At 46.4% G+C, this 21,214-nt stretch overlaps 1 protein-coding gene across 2 annotated transcripts in view; it reads left to right on the forward strand.

Annotated features, from left to right (window-relative positions):
* Positions 1 to 21,214, forward strand: part of PDE9A (phosphodiesterase 9A) — a 55,918-nt gene that overhangs the window by 22,371 nt on the left and 12,333 nt on the right. Inside the window, exons 3-9 of one of the 2 annotated variants that reach the window (XM_023559135.2) lie at positions 3,515 to 3,599; positions 9,291 to 9,372; positions 12,703 to 12,777; positions 17,778 to 17,864; positions 18,721 to 18,825; positions 19,176 to 19,258; positions 19,626 to 19,782. In XM_023559135.2, coding sequence (XP_023414903.2) covers positions 3,568 to 3,599; positions 9,291 to 9,372; positions 12,703 to 12,777; positions 17,778 to 17,864; positions 18,721 to 18,825; positions 19,176 to 19,258; positions 19,626 to 19,782 — 621 coding nt within the window. In that variant the 5' untranslated portion in view covers positions 3,515 to 3,567. Of the gene's footprint in view, positions 1 to 2,757; positions 3,600 to 9,290; positions 9,373 to 12,702; positions 12,778 to 17,777; positions 17,865 to 18,720; positions 18,826 to 19,175; positions 19,259 to 19,625; positions 19,783 to 21,214 lie in introns of those variants that run through there. The other variant, XM_064279506.1, reaches the window with a different exon arrangement.

Consider the following 21,214-nt stretch of genomic DNA (forward strand, 5'->3'; position numbering starts at 1 on the left):
AAGCTAGAAATAGAAATACCATACGATCCAGCAATCCCACTCCTAGGAATATATCCTAGAAAAATAAGGGCCGTCACACGACTAGACATACGCACAGCCATGTTCATTGTAGCATTATTCACAATAGCAAAAAGATGGAAACAACCTAAGTGCCCACCAACAGATGAATGGTTAAACAAACACAATGGAATAATACACAAAAATAAAGAACAATGATGAATCCGCGAAACATCTCACAACGTGGATGAATCTGGAAGGTGTTATGCTGAGTGAAATGAGTCAATCACATAAGGACAAATATTGTATGAGACCATTATTGCAAAGGTCCAAGAAAAGGTTTACACACAGAAAAAAAAAAAATCTTTGATGGTTACATGGGAGGTTAGGGGTAGGGAGGGGAAATCACTAACTAGATAGGTGACAAGTGTTAACTTTGATGAAGGGAAACAATACACAGTAAATACAGGGGAAGACAGCACACCTTGACCATGGCAAAGTCATAGAAGCTTCTTAGACACATCCAAACACCTTGAGGGACTGAGTTACTGGGGCCAAGGGCAGGGGACCATGGTCTCTGGAGATAGCTAGATCAATCGGTGTAACACGGTTTGTAAAGAAAATATTCTACATCCTACTTGAAAGCTTGCAGGCGACCCTCTAAGATACATCTATTGGTCCCATCATGTCTGGAGCAAAGGAGAATGAAGAAAATCAAAGACACCAAGAAAATATTAGTCCAGAGGACTAATGGACCACATAAACCACAGCCTTTACCAGCCTGCGCTCAGAAAAACTAGATGGTCCCTGGCTACCACTAGTGACGGCTCTGACAGGGATCACAATAGAGGGTCCCTGACATAGCTGGAGAAGAATGTAGAAGAAAATTCAAATTCACAAAAAAGACCAGGCTTAATGCTCTGGCAGAGACTGGTGGAACCCCTGACACCGTGGCTCTCAGACACCCTACTAACTCAGAGCTGAAGCCACCGCTGAAGTTAACCTTTCAGCTAAAGATTGCTGTTGTTGTTACGTGTGATCTATACCGAAGGTGGTAATCTTTGATCTTCATCAGGAAGTGCTTCAAGTCCTCCTCACTTTCAGCAAACAAGGTGGTGTCATCTGCATACTGCAGGTTGTTAATTATTCTTCCTCCAATCCTGATGGCACGTTCTTCTTAATATAGTGCAGGTTCTCAGATTATTTGCTCAGAATACAGATTGAATAAGTATGGTGAAAGGATACAAGCCTGATGCACACCTTTCCTGATTTTAAACCATGCAGTATCCCCTTTTCTGTTCAAACGACTGCCTCTTGGCCTATGTACAGGTTCCACATGAGTGTAATTAAGTGTTCCGGAATTCCCATTCTTTGCAATATTATCCGTAATTCATTGTGAGCCACACAGTCAAATTCCTTTGAACAGTCAATAAAACACAAGTAAACATCTTTCTGGTATTCTCTGCTTTCAGCCAAGACCCCTCATCCCACTTCTTTTGAATCCAGCTTGAACTCCTGGCAGTTTCCTGTTCATGTACTGCAGCAACAATTTTAAATGATCTTCAGCAAAAATTTACTTGCATGTGATATTAATGATATTGTTCAATAATTTCTGCATGGAGTTGGATCACTTTTCTTTGGAATGGCCATAAATAAGCCTCTCTTCCAGTCAGTTGGCCAGGTAGCTGTCTTCCAAATTTCTTGGCATAGGCGAGTGAGCAGTTCCAGCGCTACATCCATTTGTTGAAACATCTCAACTGGTATTCTGTTAATTCCTGGAGCCTGGTTTTTCACCAGTGTCTTCAGTTCAGCTTGGACTTCTTCCTTCAATACCATCAGGTCCTGATCATATGCTACCTCCTGAGATGGTTGAACATCACCCAATTCTTTTTGGTACAGTGACTCTGTGTATTCCTTCCATCTTCTTTTGATGCTTCCTGTGTTGTTCAATATTTTGCCCATAGAATCCTTCATTCAGCATTGTAACTCAAGGCTTGAATTTTTTCTTCAGTTCTTTCAGCTTGAGAAATTCTGAACGTGTTCTTCCCTTTTGGTTTTCTAACTCCGGGTCTTTGCAAATGTAACTTTAATACTTGGTCTTCTCAAGCTGCCCTTTGAAATCTTCTGTTCAGCTCTTTTACTTCATTTCTTCCATTTGCTTTAGCTGCTCGACATTCAATAGCAAGTTTCAGAGTCTCTTTTGACATCCATTTTTGTTCTTTTTTTCTTTCCTGTCTTTTTAATGACCTTTTGTTTTTTTCGTGTATGATGTCCTTGATGTCATCCCACAACTCATCTGGTTTTCGGTCATTAGTATTCAGTGCATCACATCTACTCCCGAGATGGTCTTCAAATGCAGGTAGGATATACTCAAGGTAGTATTTCGATTCTCATGGACTTGTTTTAATTTTCTTAAGCTTCTCTTTAAACTTGCATATGAACAGTTGATGGTATATTCTGTAGTCAGCCACTGACCTTGTTCTGACTAATGATATTGACCTTTTCCATCATCTTTTTCCACAGATCTAATCAATTTGATTCCTGTGTTTTTCAACCAATCTAGTCTACACATGTAATAACGTTTATGTTCTTTAAAACAAACAAACAATGACACAGGGGAGGAACATGTTTCTTAGTTCAATAAAGTATACAAGACCAAATGGGCAACACCTGCCCAAAAACAAAGACAACAAAGCAGGAAGGGACAGGAAAACTGGACGAATGGACACAGGGAACCCAGGGTGGAAAGGGGATGATTGCTCACACATTATGGCGATTTCAACCAATGTCGCAAAACAGTTTGTATATAATTTGCTGAATAAGAAACTAGTTTGCACTGTAAGCTTTCACCTAAAGCCCAATAAAATTAAAAAATAGTAATAATAATATCATGACTTTGGGGGCACAGCTTTGCCACAAGGCTCTGTGAATGTCATCAAGCCCAGGTTAACTTGGCCTGGTTATTTCTCATCTATTTTAAGTCAGCAGTTTCTCTTGGTTATCTATTCTCTGTGGGGGGACCATTAAATGAAATGCTTTTATCTTAATGAGATTTTAATCGTTGCTTGGAAGCCTTGTGGCTTTTCAGAGCCTTCTGCTGAATTTTAATGTGCAGTGTGGCCCCATTTTCCCCACCCTTTCCTTTTGGGATAAAAGACTTCTTTGTCCCATGTCCTTAGCTGGTGCTTACGGGTAAGACAGAGAAAGCAAGAAGTGGATACAAGAAGGGCTGAGAGAATCCTGGTGAGTGGAGGAGGAGGGGGCTGTTCAAACCTGTAGAAACTGCACCATTGAGTGTGATGGCCCAAAGTTGGCCATGGCCTTGCTTGCGATGACAAAGCCAGTTGTGGTTGAGCTGAGTGAGGGGGTGAATCCTGGGCAGGAACGCGGACCACTGCTTAGTGCCAGGTTTCCTCCCAGGATGCACTGAGCCACGGGCTAGCCCCTAAGTACCAGCCCTGCAAGCCCCTCCACGTGTACACATGGTAACCCCCTCCTTGTTTCTCTTTGTTGCCAGTGGAAAGTCTGAAGGTGGTGGAGATTGAGAAATGCAGAAGTGACATTAAGAAGATGAGGGAGGAGCTGGCAGCCAGAAACAACAGGTAAGGTCTGCCGGGTGAGCCTGCAGGCAGAAGGGAGAGCTTGGGAGTTTCTTTTGCCTGAAAGAACGGCTGGTACTATTCTGTTTCTGGCTTGTATGAGCAGTCTAGAGACAGCCCCAATCTACTTAGGATCTGCTTTCTGAATATAGCTTTCTTGTAATAAAAGAGAGGTTATGGCACATTAAGGTTAGGAATATGACTTTGTATAAAAGAGGAGTAACCCTCCCACAGATCAAAATGGTCTTCATGCATTAGTATTAACTCAGCCACTCGAAAGAAGTTGACACTGATTTTCAGAGAAAAGGGACAGAAAAAGGCATTTGGCTTAGAGGGAAGAGTGTCCCAGTGTACCCCAGAGGCCCCACTCCCATGTGGGAGTCCCCACACCACAAAGTAGCAGCCACTCTGGACCCAGAAATCACCTGTCCGGTGGAACAAGGTGTCCCTTCACCAGTGCTCCTGGGGAGCCAGTGTCAGGCAGCTCAAGCTGCCATAATTGGTGAAAAAATGCCCCAGGCTTCATTGTGTCCCTTGAAAGTTATGGTTTCTGTACATAGGACCCTCCACCTAAATCACCTTCAAGCAAATGTGGAGACAAGCTGTTTGCATGAACAGTGTTTGGGCTGAGGAGAGAGATGCGTGTTAATAACAAATGACGGTGATGATGGTGATGGTAATAACAGTGGTGATGATGGTGGTGGTGATGGTCATGCTGATGGTGATAGTAATGATGATGGTGGTGGTGGTGGTGAGGGATGGTGATGATGATGGTGGTGGTCATGATGATGCTGATGAGAGCAATGATGATGGTGAGGATGATGATGGTGGTGGTGGTGATGATGGTGGTGGTCATGATGCTGATGACAGCAATGATGATGGTGAGGATGATGATGGTGGTGGTGATGATGCTGATGACAGGGATGATGATGGTGAGGATGATGATGGTGGTGGTGGTGGTGATGGTCATGCTGATGGTGACAGTAATGATGATGATGGTGGTGGTGGTGAGGGATGGTGATGATGATGGTGGTGGTCATGATGCTGATGACAGTGATGATGATGGTGAGGATGGTGACGGTGGTGATAGCACATGCATTGAGCACTTCCTGTGTGCGGGTGCTGTGCTGAGTGCTCTACGTGGATCATCTCACACTGTTTTGACATGCTGGCTTTTTCTTCATGCCCATAGTTACCATCATCCAGGAGACCAAGTGGTTCTAATGTGGCCCATCACCCCCCAGAATTCCATGCTATTAAATCACTGCTCAAGTTCCTGGCAGGCCTCAGAAATATCCTTGGCACACAGCAGGATTTAATGGGAACCAGTGAGCATAAAAATAGCCTGTGCAAATGTCCTTGAAGGCCCTGGGGTCACTTAATAGATGGAAGATCATTTCCTGACTTTATAAAATCGAGGGCAAGCCAGTTGGAGAAAAAGCGTGGCACCACGGAAGGTTTGCGTGGAGCGGGAGGCTAAGGAAAAGCTGATGCTGAGCTTGGTTCCCACTGAGCCCATCGGGGCTGGCCTGCCTAGTGGTGGCTGCAGGTAACAGATGGACGGGAGGAAGGCTGACTGGAAGTCGTGCTTTTCGAGCCAGGTCAGGAGGCCTATGTGGACTGTGCTACATTTTATCACACTTTATTTGTGGCCAATGTGAATTTAGGGATGCCTCATCCCATTTGATTTGGGGGAGTTGGGGCAAAGGAGTTTGGGACCACAGAAAATTGGAAATTGTGATTGAATAATTCATCTTCATTGTCCCCATGGCAGGAAGCTCTTCAAGGGATGAGAGATAGGGTCCCCCATATGACCTCGAGTAAGAGCCCCGTAGTTGCACAGGGGCCGGCTTGGGACCTGGCTTGGCAGCCAGAAGGATGCTCAGACCCAAGGACCCCTGACCATCGTGGAGCCCTCAGTCTCAGGGCCATCGTAGCCCCATTAGTGAGGATCAGCCTCACCCTCTGATTCCCACTTGTCCCTGCTGCAAGCACTGGACCTCCATCCCTACAACCAGTCCTAATGCCCAAGTGAGAAAGCCCGATTAGCTAGACCCCATCTGCTCTGTGCCAGACCTTCCCATGGACTCTGAACAGCTGCTGTGGCCAGGTGTGCAGCCAATAAGCTATGACAGAAGGGTGGTGGGCCAGCATGGTACACATCAGAACCACGTACCCCAGGAGCTCCCTGGCACAGCTTCCCAACACTGCATAAGGAAGGGACCTGGCTCTGTTTGGGGCAGGGACCCACAGCTTCAGAGGGCATGAGAAGGAGAGCCCTGGAGTGAGGGCTTTTTAACACTTTGAAGAGATCTTTTGCAGCAGGTTTGCCCAATGCAATGCATTGTTTGGTTTCTTCACTGCTGCTTCCATGGGTGTTGATTGTGGATCCAAGTAAAGTTAAATCCTTGACAATGTCAGATCTTTTCTCCGTTTATCATGATGTTGCTTATTGGTCCAGTTGTGAGGATTTTTGTTTTCTTTATATTGAGGTGCAATCCATACTGAAGGCTGTGGTCGTTGATCTTCATCAGTAAGTGCTTTAAGTCCTCTTCACTTCAGCAAGCAAGGTTGTGTCAGCTGCATATCAAAGGTTGTTATGAGTCTTCCTCCCATCCTGATGCCCCGTTCTTCTTCATATAGTCCAGCTTCTCAGATAATTTGCCCAGCATAGAGAGTGAATAAGTATGGTGAAAGGATACAACCCCCGGACTCCCCAAACATGCCTCTCATGATTTTTCTGCCTGCCCATATATAGGGCACGGGCCAGGCCTTATGGGGTGGCCATCCCTCCAGCCCACGCACTGCGCCTGCACCCCCACACGGTGTCCTGGGGCACAGAGATGCAGTAGCCTGAATGGGAACGGAGGGCTGTAATCTGTAATCTCTGCTTTCATCCCTAACTGATGGCCCCTGACCAGACTGAGCCCCCAGGGAGGAAAAGACGGGGAGGGAGCCCAGGAAATGAAAGTAAGAATCAGCTCCAAATACAATAAAAAGAAAAGGCCTGATGCCAGCTAGGCAGTGAGTGATGAGGATGCCTGTTCCCATGGCAACGGGGTGCAGAGGGAGCAGGAGCCGGGGCAGTGGCCTGGGGCAAGAAGGCCTCGGCAGGGTTGCCAGGCACCGAGCAGCTTCACACTGGGATTTCAGAGAAACGGCTGGATTCCATCAGCGAAACCACGTCACTTGTTGAAAGTGTTCATAACCCCCCTGGGAAATGCAGACTTACATAGATCACACATGTGTATATGTCTATACCAAAAAACCAAACCGACTCATGGTACCACCATGTGTGTCAGAGTGGAGCCACTGCATAGAGTATTCATTGGCTGATTTTTAGAAGTAGATTGCCAGGACTTTCTTCCGAGGCGCCTCTGGGAGGACTCAAATCTCCAACCTTTTGGTAAATAGCCAAGCACTTAACGATTTAATGCACCACGCAGAGACTCCTAAATGTTTATACAGAAGAGGTTAAAGGCAGAAAAGCCATAATAATAATAATGCGGTATGTTTTAATGACACAGACCAAGGTGACCACTGCTCAGAAATGTATAAATGGGATTTCTCATTTACTGGGGAGCCCTGGCCGTGCAATAATTAAGAGCTATGGCATGCTACCGCTGCTAACCAAAAGGTCGGCAGTTTGAATCCACCAGCTGCTCCTTGGAAACCCTATAGAGCAGTTCTACCCTGTCCCATAGAGTCGCTATGAGCTGGAATCGACTCAACGGCAATGGGTTTTTTTATGGGGTGATGATGGAAGTCCTTTTATGGGTACATTTTATTGGATCATTCATTTAGTTATTCTTTTGCTCAGTTTGTGTTAAAATCCCCCTCTACACAGCAAACAGTTGAAACAAGTCAGGATTTCTGCGAGTTGGGGAAAAGAAGAGCAGCATGCCAGGAAAATTATACCAAAAGCTCTTTTTTCCAAAAGTGAATAAATAGGTTTATTACTCTGAGTTTGACAGTAGTATAGGCTCATTGTAAACCTTCCAGAATATGTCCATGAGGGGGAAGCTCAGCAATAATGAGAACGGCCAATTTAGTGATGCTCAATTTAAACCTACCGGGTGCTCTTTTATGTATAGATGTCTATTTTTTAGAACAACTAAAGAAATACTGCTTTGTAATCTCTTTTCACTGGCTACATTGAGAACAATAGGTAGATTAAACTGTAACCAACGTACAGCTCGTAGATTTTTCCAGAAGACAACAATATGGTATTAAATTGCTCTCCCCCGAAATGATACATTATTGACAAATGGCAGTGTCTTCTGCTACATTTGACGGCACTGATGGCCCCACCCCAGTGCCCATCAGCCTGTGAGTCTCCTAACAAGTCAGGTGTGGACACCCCTCTCCTAACAAGCCAGGTGTGAATGGATAAACAAAATGTGATATATCCACATGTATGGATTGAATTGTGTCCCCCAAAAATGTGTGTTGTAAATCCTAACCTCTATGCCTGTAGGGTCGCTATGAGTTGGAATCGACTCGACGGCACTGGGTTTTTTGGGTTTTTTTTTTATGCCTGTGGTGGAGCCCTGGTGGTGCAGTGGTTAAAAGAGCTCTGCTGCTAACCAAAAGGTTAGCAGTTCAAATCCACCAGACGCTCCTTGGAAACCCTATGGGACAGTTCTACTCTCCCCTACAGGGTTGCTGTGAGTCGGAATCAACATATTTGGGGTATTTTTGTTTTTTATTTTTTAATGCCTGTGGTTATAATTCCATTTGGGATGGGTTCTTTGTTATGTTAATGAGGCAGACATAGTGTAGAGTATATCTTGAGTCAATCTCTTTTGAGATATAAAAGACATTAAACAAGTGAACTAAGAAGTAGAGGGGGGAAGAGAGATGTCAACAAAGAACCAGGAAATAGAAGCTGAAGAGATAAGGACCTTCTGGGCGGCGGGGGTGGGGGGGGTGGGGGGGGGGACCTTTCCCTTAGAGCCAAAACAAAAACCAAACCTGTTGCCGTCAAGTCGATTCCGACTCATAACGACCCTATAGGACAGAGTAGAACTGCCCCATACAGTTTCCAAGGAGTACCTGGTGGATTCGAACTGCCAACCTTTTGGTTAGCAGCATGTAGCAGTTAACCACTACACCACCAGGGTCTCTGTCTTAGAGCAGCACCCTTAATTCAGACTTCTAGCCTCCTAAACTGTGAGAAAATATATTTCTGTTGCTAAAAGCCGTCCACTTGTGGTATTTCTGTTGTAGCAGCACTAGATGACCAAGACATCAGGCAGTGGAATATTGCTGAGCCATAAAGAGATATAAAATTCTGCTACGTGCTGCAACATGGATGAACCTGGAATACATCAGGCGGAACAAAGTAACACAGCACGAAAGGACAAATACTGTATAACCTCACTTACAAGAAAAACTTAGAACAGGAAAATGCATAGAGACCAAAGGTTATTAGTGGTGACCAGGGGCCGGGGAAGAGGGGGAGATGGGGAGTCATTGCTGAAGGGGTACTGGCTTTCCTTTAGGGTAATGAGAAGCATTTGGAAGTGGACGGAGAGGATAGTTGCACACTAGGGTGAACGTAATTAATGTCACTAAGTTGTGCATATAAAAATGGCTGAAATATCAAGTGTTTTCTTATGTCTACTCTACCACAATAAAAAAAGAGAAGATCGAAGCAAGCGTACCAGAACTAACCTTCGTTTTTCTTTTCAGGACCAACTGTCCCTGTAAATATAGTTTCCTGGATAACAACAAGAGGCCGACGCCTAGACGCGACGTCGCACCTTATCCCAAGGTAAAATTGAAATTCTGGCTCTGAAGCAACCGACTCTCCACGTCCACAGCCCCAGACCGTAGCCCTCCATGCCCGGGCACCCTGGCCTCCTGGCCAGCCCGGCTGTCTGCAAACACAGCTCCCGCCCCACCCCTGGGCTGCCGGGGCTCCTGTTTTCATCAGGCAGAATGTTTTTCTTCTCTTTGACATTTGTTTAGCAGAAGGGATCCCAAACCATACTTTACTTTGTGCAAGGAGACTGTAGTTCCTCACTGCTGGCTGCTCCAGCCCCCACCGCGGTCTCGTAAATGGTTTACACTCCAGTGTGACTTTAAATAACTTTAACTTTAAATACATTTTTTTCAAGTCTGCTTCGCTGGATCTCCTGTCCCTGAATGATATATAGTTCTTGTCTAACCATATACTGTAGTTATAAAAATCTTCGTATTTGGCATAAAAGATTTCTCAACTGTAAGAGAACCAGTCCTTTTCAAAAGTGGCCATGCCCTGGGAATCAGGAGGGATTTTTTTCAAACAACTAAGAGAAGAGCCTCACGATTTTGGCCGGCCATCTTAAACATGCCTTCAGCTGATGGATGAGCAAGATCCTGGCCCACTTCATATTTCATTTACTCTTGAGCTCACAGGAGGGCTTCCCCAAAGGATGGAGACCACCCAAGTGTCCATCAACAGATGAATAGATAAACAAAGTGCGGTCTGTCCAGCTTGGGGACAGTGAGTTTGTGTAAATGCTGGTGAAACGATTTGCAAAAGGATAGTGAGAATGGCTGTACAACTTGAAGAATGTAAACAATGTCACTGAACCGTCCATGTAGAAATTGTTGAGTCGGCATGTTTTGTTATGTATATTTTTGCCACAGTGTTTAAAAATGTAGTTTATCCATACAATGGAATACACCTTCTCCTCCCTTATCGACTACCTGGTTATCCAACATTTCTCATTTACGACAATAGTAAAAAATCTATTAGACTATTCTGATCATTAACAACATACATCTGGCAGTAATGAACGCCGAGGTGCGAGGTGAGAGTAATGGTGGTTGTGATGGCTGTGTTTCGCCTTGGAGGGGCCATGATTCTCAGTGGTTTGGCAGTTATGTAATGATGTAATTTGGCAGCAGTGTAATGATGTAGTCATCCTCCATTTCTGTGATCTGATGCTGTCATCCTCCATTTTTGCATAATGCCTATTTCACATAACTACCTGGTCTTCATAACCTAACCGTGCCGATAAGTGAGGAAAAGGTGTATTGTTCAGCCATAAAAAGAAGAGAAATCCGGATACTTGCTACCACATGAATGAACCTTGAAAACATATGCTGAGTGAAATAAGTCAGGCTCAGGAAGACGAATATATGACCCCACTTATATGAAATGTCTAGCATAGACAAATGCATAAAAAAAAGTGGGTTAATAATTACTGGGGCTGGGAGAAGGGAGGAATGGGGAGTTATTACTTAAGGGGTATAGAGTTTTTTCCTGGGTGATGGGAAGCTTTCGAAAATAGATAATGGTGATTATTGCGCAATACAGTGAACATAATTAATGTCACTAAATGGTACACTTAAAAATGGCAAGTTTTGTGGGATATATAAACCAAAAAAAACCAAACCCATTGCCAATGAGTCCATTCCAACTCGTAGAGACCCTATAGGACAGAGTAGAACTGCCCCATAGAGTTTCCAAGGATCGCCTAGTAGATTAAAACTGTCGGCCTTTTGGTTAGCAGCTGTAGCTCTTAACCACTCCACCACCAGGGTTTCCTTGTGATATATATTTTACCATAATTAGAAAGAAAAAAAAAAAAAGGAGGGCTCCATGCATGTGACCTGCAGTGGTACCAGTCCCACAGATGAAAGAAATGGACGCCATGAACAAGGTGATTCTCCCACTGCCTGCAGTCCAAGCCGGCAGCAAAGAGCCTCTGGGACCCCCTGTCAGCCACTGTGCCCATTCGTCAGCACTCCTGCCTGCTCGGCTCCAAACAGCCTGCTAAACCTTGTCTGAGGTCTTCAGGAGGAGACTGGTGCCCTTTTCTGTAAGAAAATCTGACCCAACTCTCTCATGATCCTGCCCCAGGGAATCATAGTGCACAGCCTAGGTCCAAAATAAAAGGGTCAGTCCTCCATAGCAGCGCTTTTGTAAAAAACAAACAAAGAGACCTAGAAGAAGACTGCATCTGATTTCCAATGCTGCCATTGTCTCCTGTCTAAAACTGCAGCCTTGTGCTTTTTATGACAATTTAACATAAACTGTGGTGTCCACGCAACCAGCCTCGGGCTTCAGCCCCATCAGCCAGCCGTGCTGTCAGCTCACAGCCAGGACCAGTGACAGGTTACCAAAGACAGAAACTCAAAATAGCTCCATAGCCGGTATTTGAATGTATGCCAAGTGGTTTTCTTTTTCTTGAATTCACATAATTGCGTTTTTTAAAGTCAGGTTTGCTGAGATCTAATTTCCAAACCAAAAATCAAACCCATTGCTGTAAAATTGATTCTGAGTCATAGCGACCCTATAGGACAGGGTAGAACTGCCCCATAGGATTTCCAAGGAGCAGCTGGTGGATTTGAACTGCCAACCTTTCTGTTAGCAGCCGAGCTCTTAACCACTCTGCTACCTGGCTTCCGTTAAGGTAAAGCTAGTTAAGAATGGTTATGGGTGGGACACGATGCTAACCAGTTTAACAATAACCCATAACCCTCAGATCAACTGAGATATAATTTACAGGCAGTAAAATTCATCTTTTCTAGGTGAAGAATACTGTGAATTTTGACCAATTTATATAGTCACATGGAGTCCCAGGGTGGTGCTGACAGTTACTGCACTTGGCTGCTAACTGAAAGTTTGGAAGTTAGAGTCCACCCAGAGACACCGCAGAAGAAAGGCTTGGTGATCTACTTCGGAAAAACCAGCCATTGAAAACCCCATAGAGCACAGTTTTACTCTGACCCACAAGGGGTTGTTATGAGTCGGAACTGACTCAACAGCGACTAGTATATATATACAGAGAGAGAGAGTTATGGAATCTCTGCCATAATCGACATGAAACATTCCCATCCCTCCACAAGCTCCCTCAGGCCCCTTTGCTATTCCTTTCCTTCTCTTTCACCCAGCTCCTGGCAACCCCTGATTGGACTTCTGTCCCGATGGCTTTGCCCTTTCCAGAATCCTTATAGAACACAGGCTTTGGTCTGGATGCAGGTATTTTTGAAAGGAGAACAAAAAGAAAGTGGAGGAAATGCCACTGCACGTGTCCAAGGCCACCAGCCTTTGTCCCAGAGACAAAAGCCCACAGGTTCCCCATTAACACCGGACTCTTCTCCTTTCTAGTACCTGCTGTCTCCCGAGACCATTGATGCTCTACGGAAGCCAACCTTTGATGTCTGGCTTTGGGAGCCCAACGAGGTAAGTGGGGAGCATCCCTGGGGGTGATTGGCTTCAGTCCTCACCAGAAGTTATTTGGGAAGGCTGGAATGCTAGTGGGGAATGATGAATTTGTCCTCTCCAGCGTGCCCCTTGTTCTTCTTCCTTGGTGCTTTCTCCTTTATATTCTTTTAAAAAGAAAAAAAAAAAAAAAAACTTGACTCTCCAGCTTTTAGCTCAGACTTACACTGTGTAGGCTTGGGAGGGCCCTGGAGACAGAACATTCTCCTGGGTTTCACAGGGGTCAGCTGTTGGTTGTACACCCAAACTCAACCCTGCTGAGCCAGCCAGGTGCTGTGCCAACAGGTGGAAGAAGAAAACACAGAACACGAAACTCTAATGCTTCGGAGCAAACATTTCCTCAAGAAAGAGGCTTAAATCAGAATGTTCTGCTGAGAAGTGGTTCTCAGCAGTGGCAAGGCCCAGGTGGCTATGTCGTAACCAGATCAAAAGAAACATAGGAATAAATATGTGTGCAAACTTAGGGAATGGTGAGCCCCTTTTTGCAGCAATATTTTAAAATTCCCTTTTTTCTGAGAAAATGCAAAAATGGTACCAGCCATAAGAGAAATGCAACATCAGAACTATGGTGAGATACCATCTTATCCTGACATTTACTGGCATAAAAAAAAAAAAAACCAGAAAATAACAAATGTTGGAGAGGTTGTGGGGAGATTGGAACTCTTATGCACTGCTGGGTGGGAATGTAAAATGGTACAACCACTATAGAAAACTATATGGCACCTCCTTAAAAAGCTAGAAATAAAAATACTATATGATCCAGCAATCCCACTCCTAGAAATATATCCTAGAGAAATAATAGCTGTCACATAAATAGACACATGTACACCTATGTTCACTGCAGCATTGTTCACAATAGCAAAAAGAGGGAAACAACCTAAGTGTCCATCAACGTATGAATGGCTGAACAAACCATGGTAAATATGCACAATGGAATACTACTCAATAATGAAGAACAATGATGAATCCTCGAAACATCTTACAACATGGATAAATCTGAAGGGCATTATGCTGAGTGAAATAAGTCAGTCACAAAAGGACAAATATTGTATGAAACCACTATTATAAAAGCCCAAGAAAAGGTTTACACAGAAAGAAACAATCTATGATGATTACGAGGGAGGGGAAGGTCAGGGAGGGGAAATCGCTAACTAGATGGTAAACCAACCGATAGTAGACAAGTGTTATCTTTGGTGAAGGGAAAGACAATACACAGTAATTATAGGGGAAGCCAGCACAACTTGACCAAGGCAAAGTTATAGAAGCTTCTTAGACACATCCACACATCTCGAGGGCCTAAGTTACTGGGGCTAAGCACTGACGACCATCGTCTTGGGGGACATCTAGGTCAATTGGCATAACATAGTTCATAAAGAAAATGGTCTACATCCCACTTTGGTGAGTAGCATCTGGGATCTTAAAAGCTTGTGAGTGGCCATCTAAGATACATGTATTGGTCCCAGCATGTTCAGAGCAAAGGAGAATGAAGAAAACTAAAGACACAAGGAAAATATTAGTCCAAAGGACTAATGGACCACATGACCCACAGTCTTCACTAGCCTGAGCCCGGAAGAACTAGATGGTACCTGACTACCACCCCCAACCGCTCTGATGGGGATCACCATAGAGGGCCCTGGGCACAGCGGGAAGAAAATTTTAGAACAAAGTTCAAATTCACAAAAGAAGACCAGACTTACTGGTCTGAGAGAGATTAGAGGAACCCTTGAGACCACGGCCCCCAGATGTCTTGCTAACTCAGAACTGAAGCCACTCCCGAAGTCCATATTTCAGCCAAAAATTAGACAGGCCTGTAAAACAAACAATAACACAGGGTAGGGTGGTCCTTCTTAATTCAATAAAGTATAAGAGACCAGGGAAACCCTGGTGATGTAGTGGTTAAGAGCTACGATGCTAATCAAAAGGTCGACAGTTCAAATCTACCAGGCACTCCTTAGAAATGGTATGGGCAGTTCTACTCTGTCCTATAGGGTTGCTATGATTCGGAATCGATTCAGCGGCAATGGGTTTGGTTTTTTTGGGTTTTATGAGAGACCAAATGCCTGAAAGCAAAGGTGAGAAGGCAGGAAGGGACAGGAAACCTGGCTAGATGGACACAGAGAGGCCAGGTTGGAAAGGGAAAGGGGAAGAGTGCTGACACATTTCGGGGATTACAATTAATGTCACAATTTGTGTATAAAGTTTTTGAATAAAAAACTAATTTGCATTGTAAACTTTCACCTAAGACACAATAAAACATTTTTTTAAAAACACAAAAATGGAGACTTTTGGGGTTTACCCTAATTACCTAATGCAGGGGCAGTGATGACTCAGAGATAGAACTCTTGCCTTCCATGCGGGAGCCCTGGGTTCGATTCCCAGCCAGGACACCTCGTGCGCAGCCATCACCTGTCTGTCAGTGGAGGCTCCTGTGTTGCTGTGATGCTGAACAGGTTTCAACAGAGCTGCCAGACTGAGACAGACTCCTTTCTTTCTGAGCCCCAAGAAAATACAAAGTCCATCATGGCCATCAGGCCTAGCTATTTTCAACACACAAAAATCTAAGGACGCCTCGCAGTTTTTCCATAACAAAGCAACGCAGACAGGTTGCCCCCGGCCCTCTCTCTTTGGCAAGAGCAGCAGCAGTGACAGCTCTGACAGTCGCGGAAGGTGAGGGTTTTGCCCCATTGGCTTGCAGCTTCTCACGTGGTGCCTTCTCCCTGTGTGTGCCTCTCTCTGCATCTCTTCTCTTTTATGAGATACCACTCAGAAGGGATTAGGGACCCACCCTGCTCTTATGTGATCTTGTTAACCTTGTAAGGTCTTCAAAGACTCTATTTCCAAACAAGGTCATGTTCAGAGGTACTGGGGTTAGGACTTTAACAAATCTTTCTTGAGGGACACAACTCAATCCATAACAGGTCCTGAGGGCCAGCATCTGGACAGTAGGGGGACCAGCAACTCTGGACAGTGGGTCCCCAGCCAGGCATGCATGTCACACGCAAAGCTAGGGGGACCCAGGCAGCAGCTGGCCAGCAGCCAGCCCTCCTAGCCTCTAGGTCAAGCCCGCCTACCATTCCTACCACTCTGTAAGGGGTTCCTGCAAGGGCCACCATTCTCCGAGCCTTCTGCCAGGGGGCATTATCCAGTCTGCATAGGCACTCTCCCCTCGAGGAAGACAAGTGTGTGGTTAGAGCATGCTGCAAGGAAATTCGCTAGGTGAAATCCCAATAGTAGCCTGCGTCTAAGGTGATACCTAGTTGAATTCTTTACAATACCAAAGGATTCTCTGCTTTTGCAGCCGATTCATCAATGCCTTGATTATAGGGTCTACAAAATATCAGCTGACTTACAGCGTTTCCAGTTCTCACATTCTGTAACAAGTAAGGATGGAGTCTGGGTTGCACGTCCTTTTGTGAAGACCAGGCTCCAAGGCAACAGCCCGTTGCCTCTGATGGGCATCAGGGCAGCTGGGGATGGCTGGAAGGCAGGACACGGGTAGACTGGCCCTGTGCTGGGGAGCACTTGGCCAGTGGGGCTGCTCAGTTGTCGTGCCACAGGCCCCAGGAACACTGAGCTGTCCTCATTTTGCAGAGCCCCTACATCCCTAGGCTCTCTAAGACCTGCTTTTCCCAAAAAGCTATAACCACTCTTGTCAAGTTCATATTTTGTTATTATTTTTTCAATCACTTAATCTTTTCCTTTCCTGCTCAGTTTGCCCCAAAGCTCTGAGCTATATTTAAGTAGATCTCAACAATGACAGTAAAGCCTCCTTGGGACTAAAAACAAAATCCATTTCAGCTTGAGCACTGACTTCTATAGAAATCAGTTCCATGAAATAAGGCTTGAGAGGCAGAGCTCACCCAAACAGAGGGTCACCTTCAGGACTCCGCAATGAAGACATGAAGACAGTAAAAAGCGCCTCAGGCCCTCCTGGGAACATAGCTAAGCATGTCTAGATGCCAGTCATCAAAGCTCTTTTGATCTCTAGTCTCAAACTCTTTGAAGCGCTTCTACTCTGTAGCACACGGGGCCGCCATGAGTCAGGGGTCAACTCCGCAGCAGCTAATGGTAAGGACAACTTAGGCAATTGAAGACATCCAGCTCCAGGTCTGTATTAGGTGGTGTCTAGAACTTTACGCCGTGGCCTTGGTCCTCTGAGATTGTTTTTTGCATGTTTGTTATTGTTAGTTGACCTCAAGGCGGCTCCGACTCATGGTAACCTTATGTACAATAGAACAAAACATTGCCCGGTCTTGTGCCATATTCACAATTGTTGGTATGCTCGAGTCCATTGTTTTGGCCACTGTGAATTTTGAGCGACTTCCAAGGTAGGGGATTCGTCTTCCAGCACTATATCGGACAATGTTTTATTAGTATCCGTAAAGTTTTCACTGGCTGATTTCCAGAAGTAGATCCCCAGGCCTTTCTTCCTAGTCTTTCTTAGTCTGGAAGCTCCACTGAAACCTGTCCACCATGGGTGCCCTGCTGGCATTTGAAATACCAGTGGCATAGCATCCAGCATCGCAGCAACATGCAAGCCACAACAGTAGGACCAAGTGACAGACAGGGAGTGGTTTTCATGTGTAGAAACAAGTACAATCATTTTGATGTGGTCACTGGCAGGTAGAGTGCACCTTCTCATCCAATCTCTGTCGCTTCTCGCAATGAATTCTCATTGACTTCTGATCTGGCTCTTCGATCCTAGAAGATCCTGACTGCTCCTTCAAACCCCCACATCCTTCCCAGGTGCTCTTATAACACCCCAAAAACAGGGTCTTCTCCCAAGCCTTTCCAGCCCCCCTCTGCACTCAGGAGGAGCCTCTGGGAAGGGGACTGGCCTGGGAGAAGCCACCAGGGCTTGAGCTCATTATGGCCTTCCCAGGACCTGGGAATGAAGCAGGACAGGGCAGGGGCTGAGCTTAACTGCTCCCTCTGTCAAGCATCCCTCCCTGTTGTCCTAGATGCTGAGCTGCTTAGAACACATGTACCATGACCTCGGCCTGGTCAGAGACTTCAGCATCAGCCCCGTCACCCTGAAGAGGTGGTTGGTAAGTGCCAGACCCTCTGCTAGCCTTCCGGAACACAGGCTCCTTGAGTTACAAGAGAGCTGACTGCTGACTGTCTGCGCCTTCCTGGGGGCCCTGGGCTGCCTGCGGATGGAGGGGACGTTCCCATGGGCGCCCCAGGAGGACAGCGCCCCTCCCTGTCTGTGCTTCCACCAAAACATTCTCTACCTCCCAGGCTTCTGCCCTGATGAGAAAGAAATAGGAACCAGGAGGGACTAGTGAAACGATGTGCTCCAAAGCAGCAGTGTGTGTGTACACCTCTTCATGTGCGCGTGTGTACTCATGTCTACACGCATGTAGGTTTATGAGTATGTGTGTGTGCATGTGTGCGTAGGCATTGTGTGTGCATGTACTTGTATATATATTGTGCGCATGTATGTGCGTGTGTATATGTGTGCATATGTGTGTTTGTAGCAGGAGATCTCTTTTTACAGTAAAACATTGCTTAGAGCCAAATATTAAAAACTTATCAAAGTGGTTTCACAATGATTGGGGACCCAGAGCCCCTCACATTCCATCCCCCCAGCTCCAGCTTCATGTCCCCAAGTGCCTCCTCACACACCCCCAGGCACACCTCACCTGTGAGGCCCTAGGTGGAAACCCAGGGAAGGGCTATCCCCACACCTGCCTTCCGCGGCCACATGTGGCCTTCCTGGGTCACCATCCCCTTACGCTTGGCGAGCCCAGGAATACCACTGGCCACAGGTTCACGCAGGGACATGCTGGAGAGCCTTGAAGCAGTCAGTCCCAGTGGGAACCAAGGGAGAACTTGCGTCCTGAGCCGCTGTGGGTGGAGGGCAGCCTGGGAACAGGCATCTGACCTCGGTGTCTCCCGCAGCTCTGTGTGCAAGACAACTACAGAAACAACCCGTTCCACAACTTCCGGCACTGCTTCTGCGTGACCCAGATGATGTACAGCATGGTCTGGCTCTGTGGTCTCCAGGTGGGTCTTCGCGTGGGTCCCCCACTGCCACCAGTCACCACCCAGCCTGCTGCCCTTACTCCCCAGCAGCCCGCGCCACCGGCCAGGGAAGCTACCTGCTCCAGGCCTCAGCTTTGCCAGCACTGAGGTCACTCCTACAATTAAATGAGCAGGTGGACCACCTCCTCAGGCACCCCAGGGAACAGGTGCGTTCTCTCCCACAGGCTGAGAGGCCCATGATGGCTGGAAGAAGCTTCGTCCTGCCCATATCACCCGTTTCCCTCAGTGCCCACCAACTCCAACCCCCTCCCAACCATTCTACACCCCCACAGTAAAGAGGGCAGAAACCTAAACTATTTTTTCCCATCCAGGAGAAGTTTTCCCAGATGGACATCCTGATCCTGATGACTGCAGCCATCTGCCATGATTTGGATCATCCAGGATACAACAACACGTGCGTACATCATTTTTGCTTTTTCTTTCTTTTTGTTTTTCTTCCTCCCGCCCTCCCTCTCTTCCTCCCTCCCTCCCTTCCTCCCTCCCTCCCTTCCTCCCTCCCTCTCTTCCTCCCTTCCTTCCTTCCTTCTTTCCCTTCTTCCTTTCCTTTTAAAGGACACTCTGGCTATCGGAGGGAGGAAGAACATGAGACATGAGTTCCTGGCAGGTGCAGACTACGGTCTGTTTCTTCAGCCCCATTGTGACTTGTCTTGTACGCTACAGGCACCACTTATACACTCAGAGTAGTTCCCCTGCCAGCCGCACCTCTGAGTGTGGGTGCCAGGGTCCCCATGACCTCCCTTGGATCTCTTCTGCATCTCCAGGTACCAGATCAATGCACGCACAGAGTTGGCCGTCCGCTACAACGACATCTCACCCCTAGAGAACCACCACTGTGCCGTGGCTTTCCAGATCCTCGCCCAGCCTGAGTGCAACATCTTCTCCAATGTACAGCCAGACGAGTTCAGGCAGATCAGACAGGTCTGTGGTAACGAGGGCCTCCTGGCTGCAGAGCCGGCTAGGGGAGGGCATTCGGGGATGGGAAAGGACAGAAAGCACAACCACAGAGCAGAACCCCGCTCTCCGGTAACTGGAGAAGCTGCTGGCCATAGTGGAGCCCCAAGAAGAGATGTCCCCTTTGATGTGCCTAGATAGTATCCTGTTGACACGCACTTCAAATCCACTGTTTAATTTAACCCTCACAACACCCTTCAAGGTAAGCCCTATCTCCATTTTGCAACCAAGGAAACTGAGGCTTACAAGGTTAAGTAACTCACCTAAGGGAGCACAGTGTGTACGTGGCAGGCTGGGAAGACGCAGTCCACAGCCTCCAACCTAGCAGAGCCCTCACCACTGCTCCCTAAGCCCCAGCCTCTGTCTCCTGCCACCCCATGGTCCAGTGTACCCTGCCACCCACTTCAGATAAGGGAGCTTCCCTCTTATTGGAACACGTTGCCAGGAGGAAGAGAGGAGGGCACCTGCCCAAGAGGAAGATTATTTTGCAGAACTATCACCTGTCCTGAGGCAAACACTTCCAACTCACCAAAAATAATGTCACCCTTCTGCACAGGATGTCCTCATTGAATTCAGCATCCCACCTGCTGCCATTTTTAGGGGAGGGAAAATATCAGAGTGATCTCTTTAAGGAGTGTAGTGGGTTGAGTAGCGGCCCCCCCCAAAAAAGCTATGTCCACCTCCTGACCCTCATAACCTGTGAATGGAACCTTATTTGGAAAAAAAGGTCTTTGCAGATGTAAGTGAAGGATCCTGGCATGAGGAGCTCATCCTGGCTTACCCAGGTGGAGTTTGAGTCCAATGACAAGACCCTTAGAAGAGACAGAAAGGAGAAGACACAGATGCATGAGAAGTCCACATGAAGATGGAGGTAGAGACTGGAGGAATGCAACCACAAGCCAAAGAACACCTGGAGCTATCAGAAGCTGGAAGAGGCGTGGAGCAGATTCTCCCTCAGAGCCCCCAGAAAGAGTCAGCTCCGCCATTGTTTTGATTTTGGACTTCTGGTCTCTAGAACTGCGAGAGAATAAATTTGTGTTGTTGTAACCCATCAGGACGTGGTCATTTTTTATGGTAGCCACAAGAAACTAAGACAAGGAACCATCTTCCATCTCTTTGAGGAGCCATGTTCTACCATCGCACAGCTGAAAATCTTGTCCACACTGTGTCTTATGGCTTTCCTTCAAGATGCACCTGGTAAAGTCTCTTAGATTCCAGTGCCAGGAAAACACTCATCTCCCTGCTGGAGAACTGATAAGCTCCACTTTATCAGAGAGCGACAGCCTCATAAACCATTGTTTCCCACACTTCCAGGAAGTTCAAAGCTAAATGTAGTACTCAATTATAGCCCTTTTGAATCACAAGTTCCTGGTACAATTATCTCCTCTTTATCTACAGG

The sequence above is a fragment of the Loxodonta africana genome, chromosome 2 (assembly GCF_030014295.1).
Source record: "Loxodonta africana isolate mLoxAfr1 chromosome 2, mLoxAfr1.hap2, whole genome shotgun sequence".
Lineage (NCBI taxonomy): Eukaryota > Metazoa > Chordata > Mammalia > Proboscidea > Elephantidae > Loxodonta > Loxodonta africana.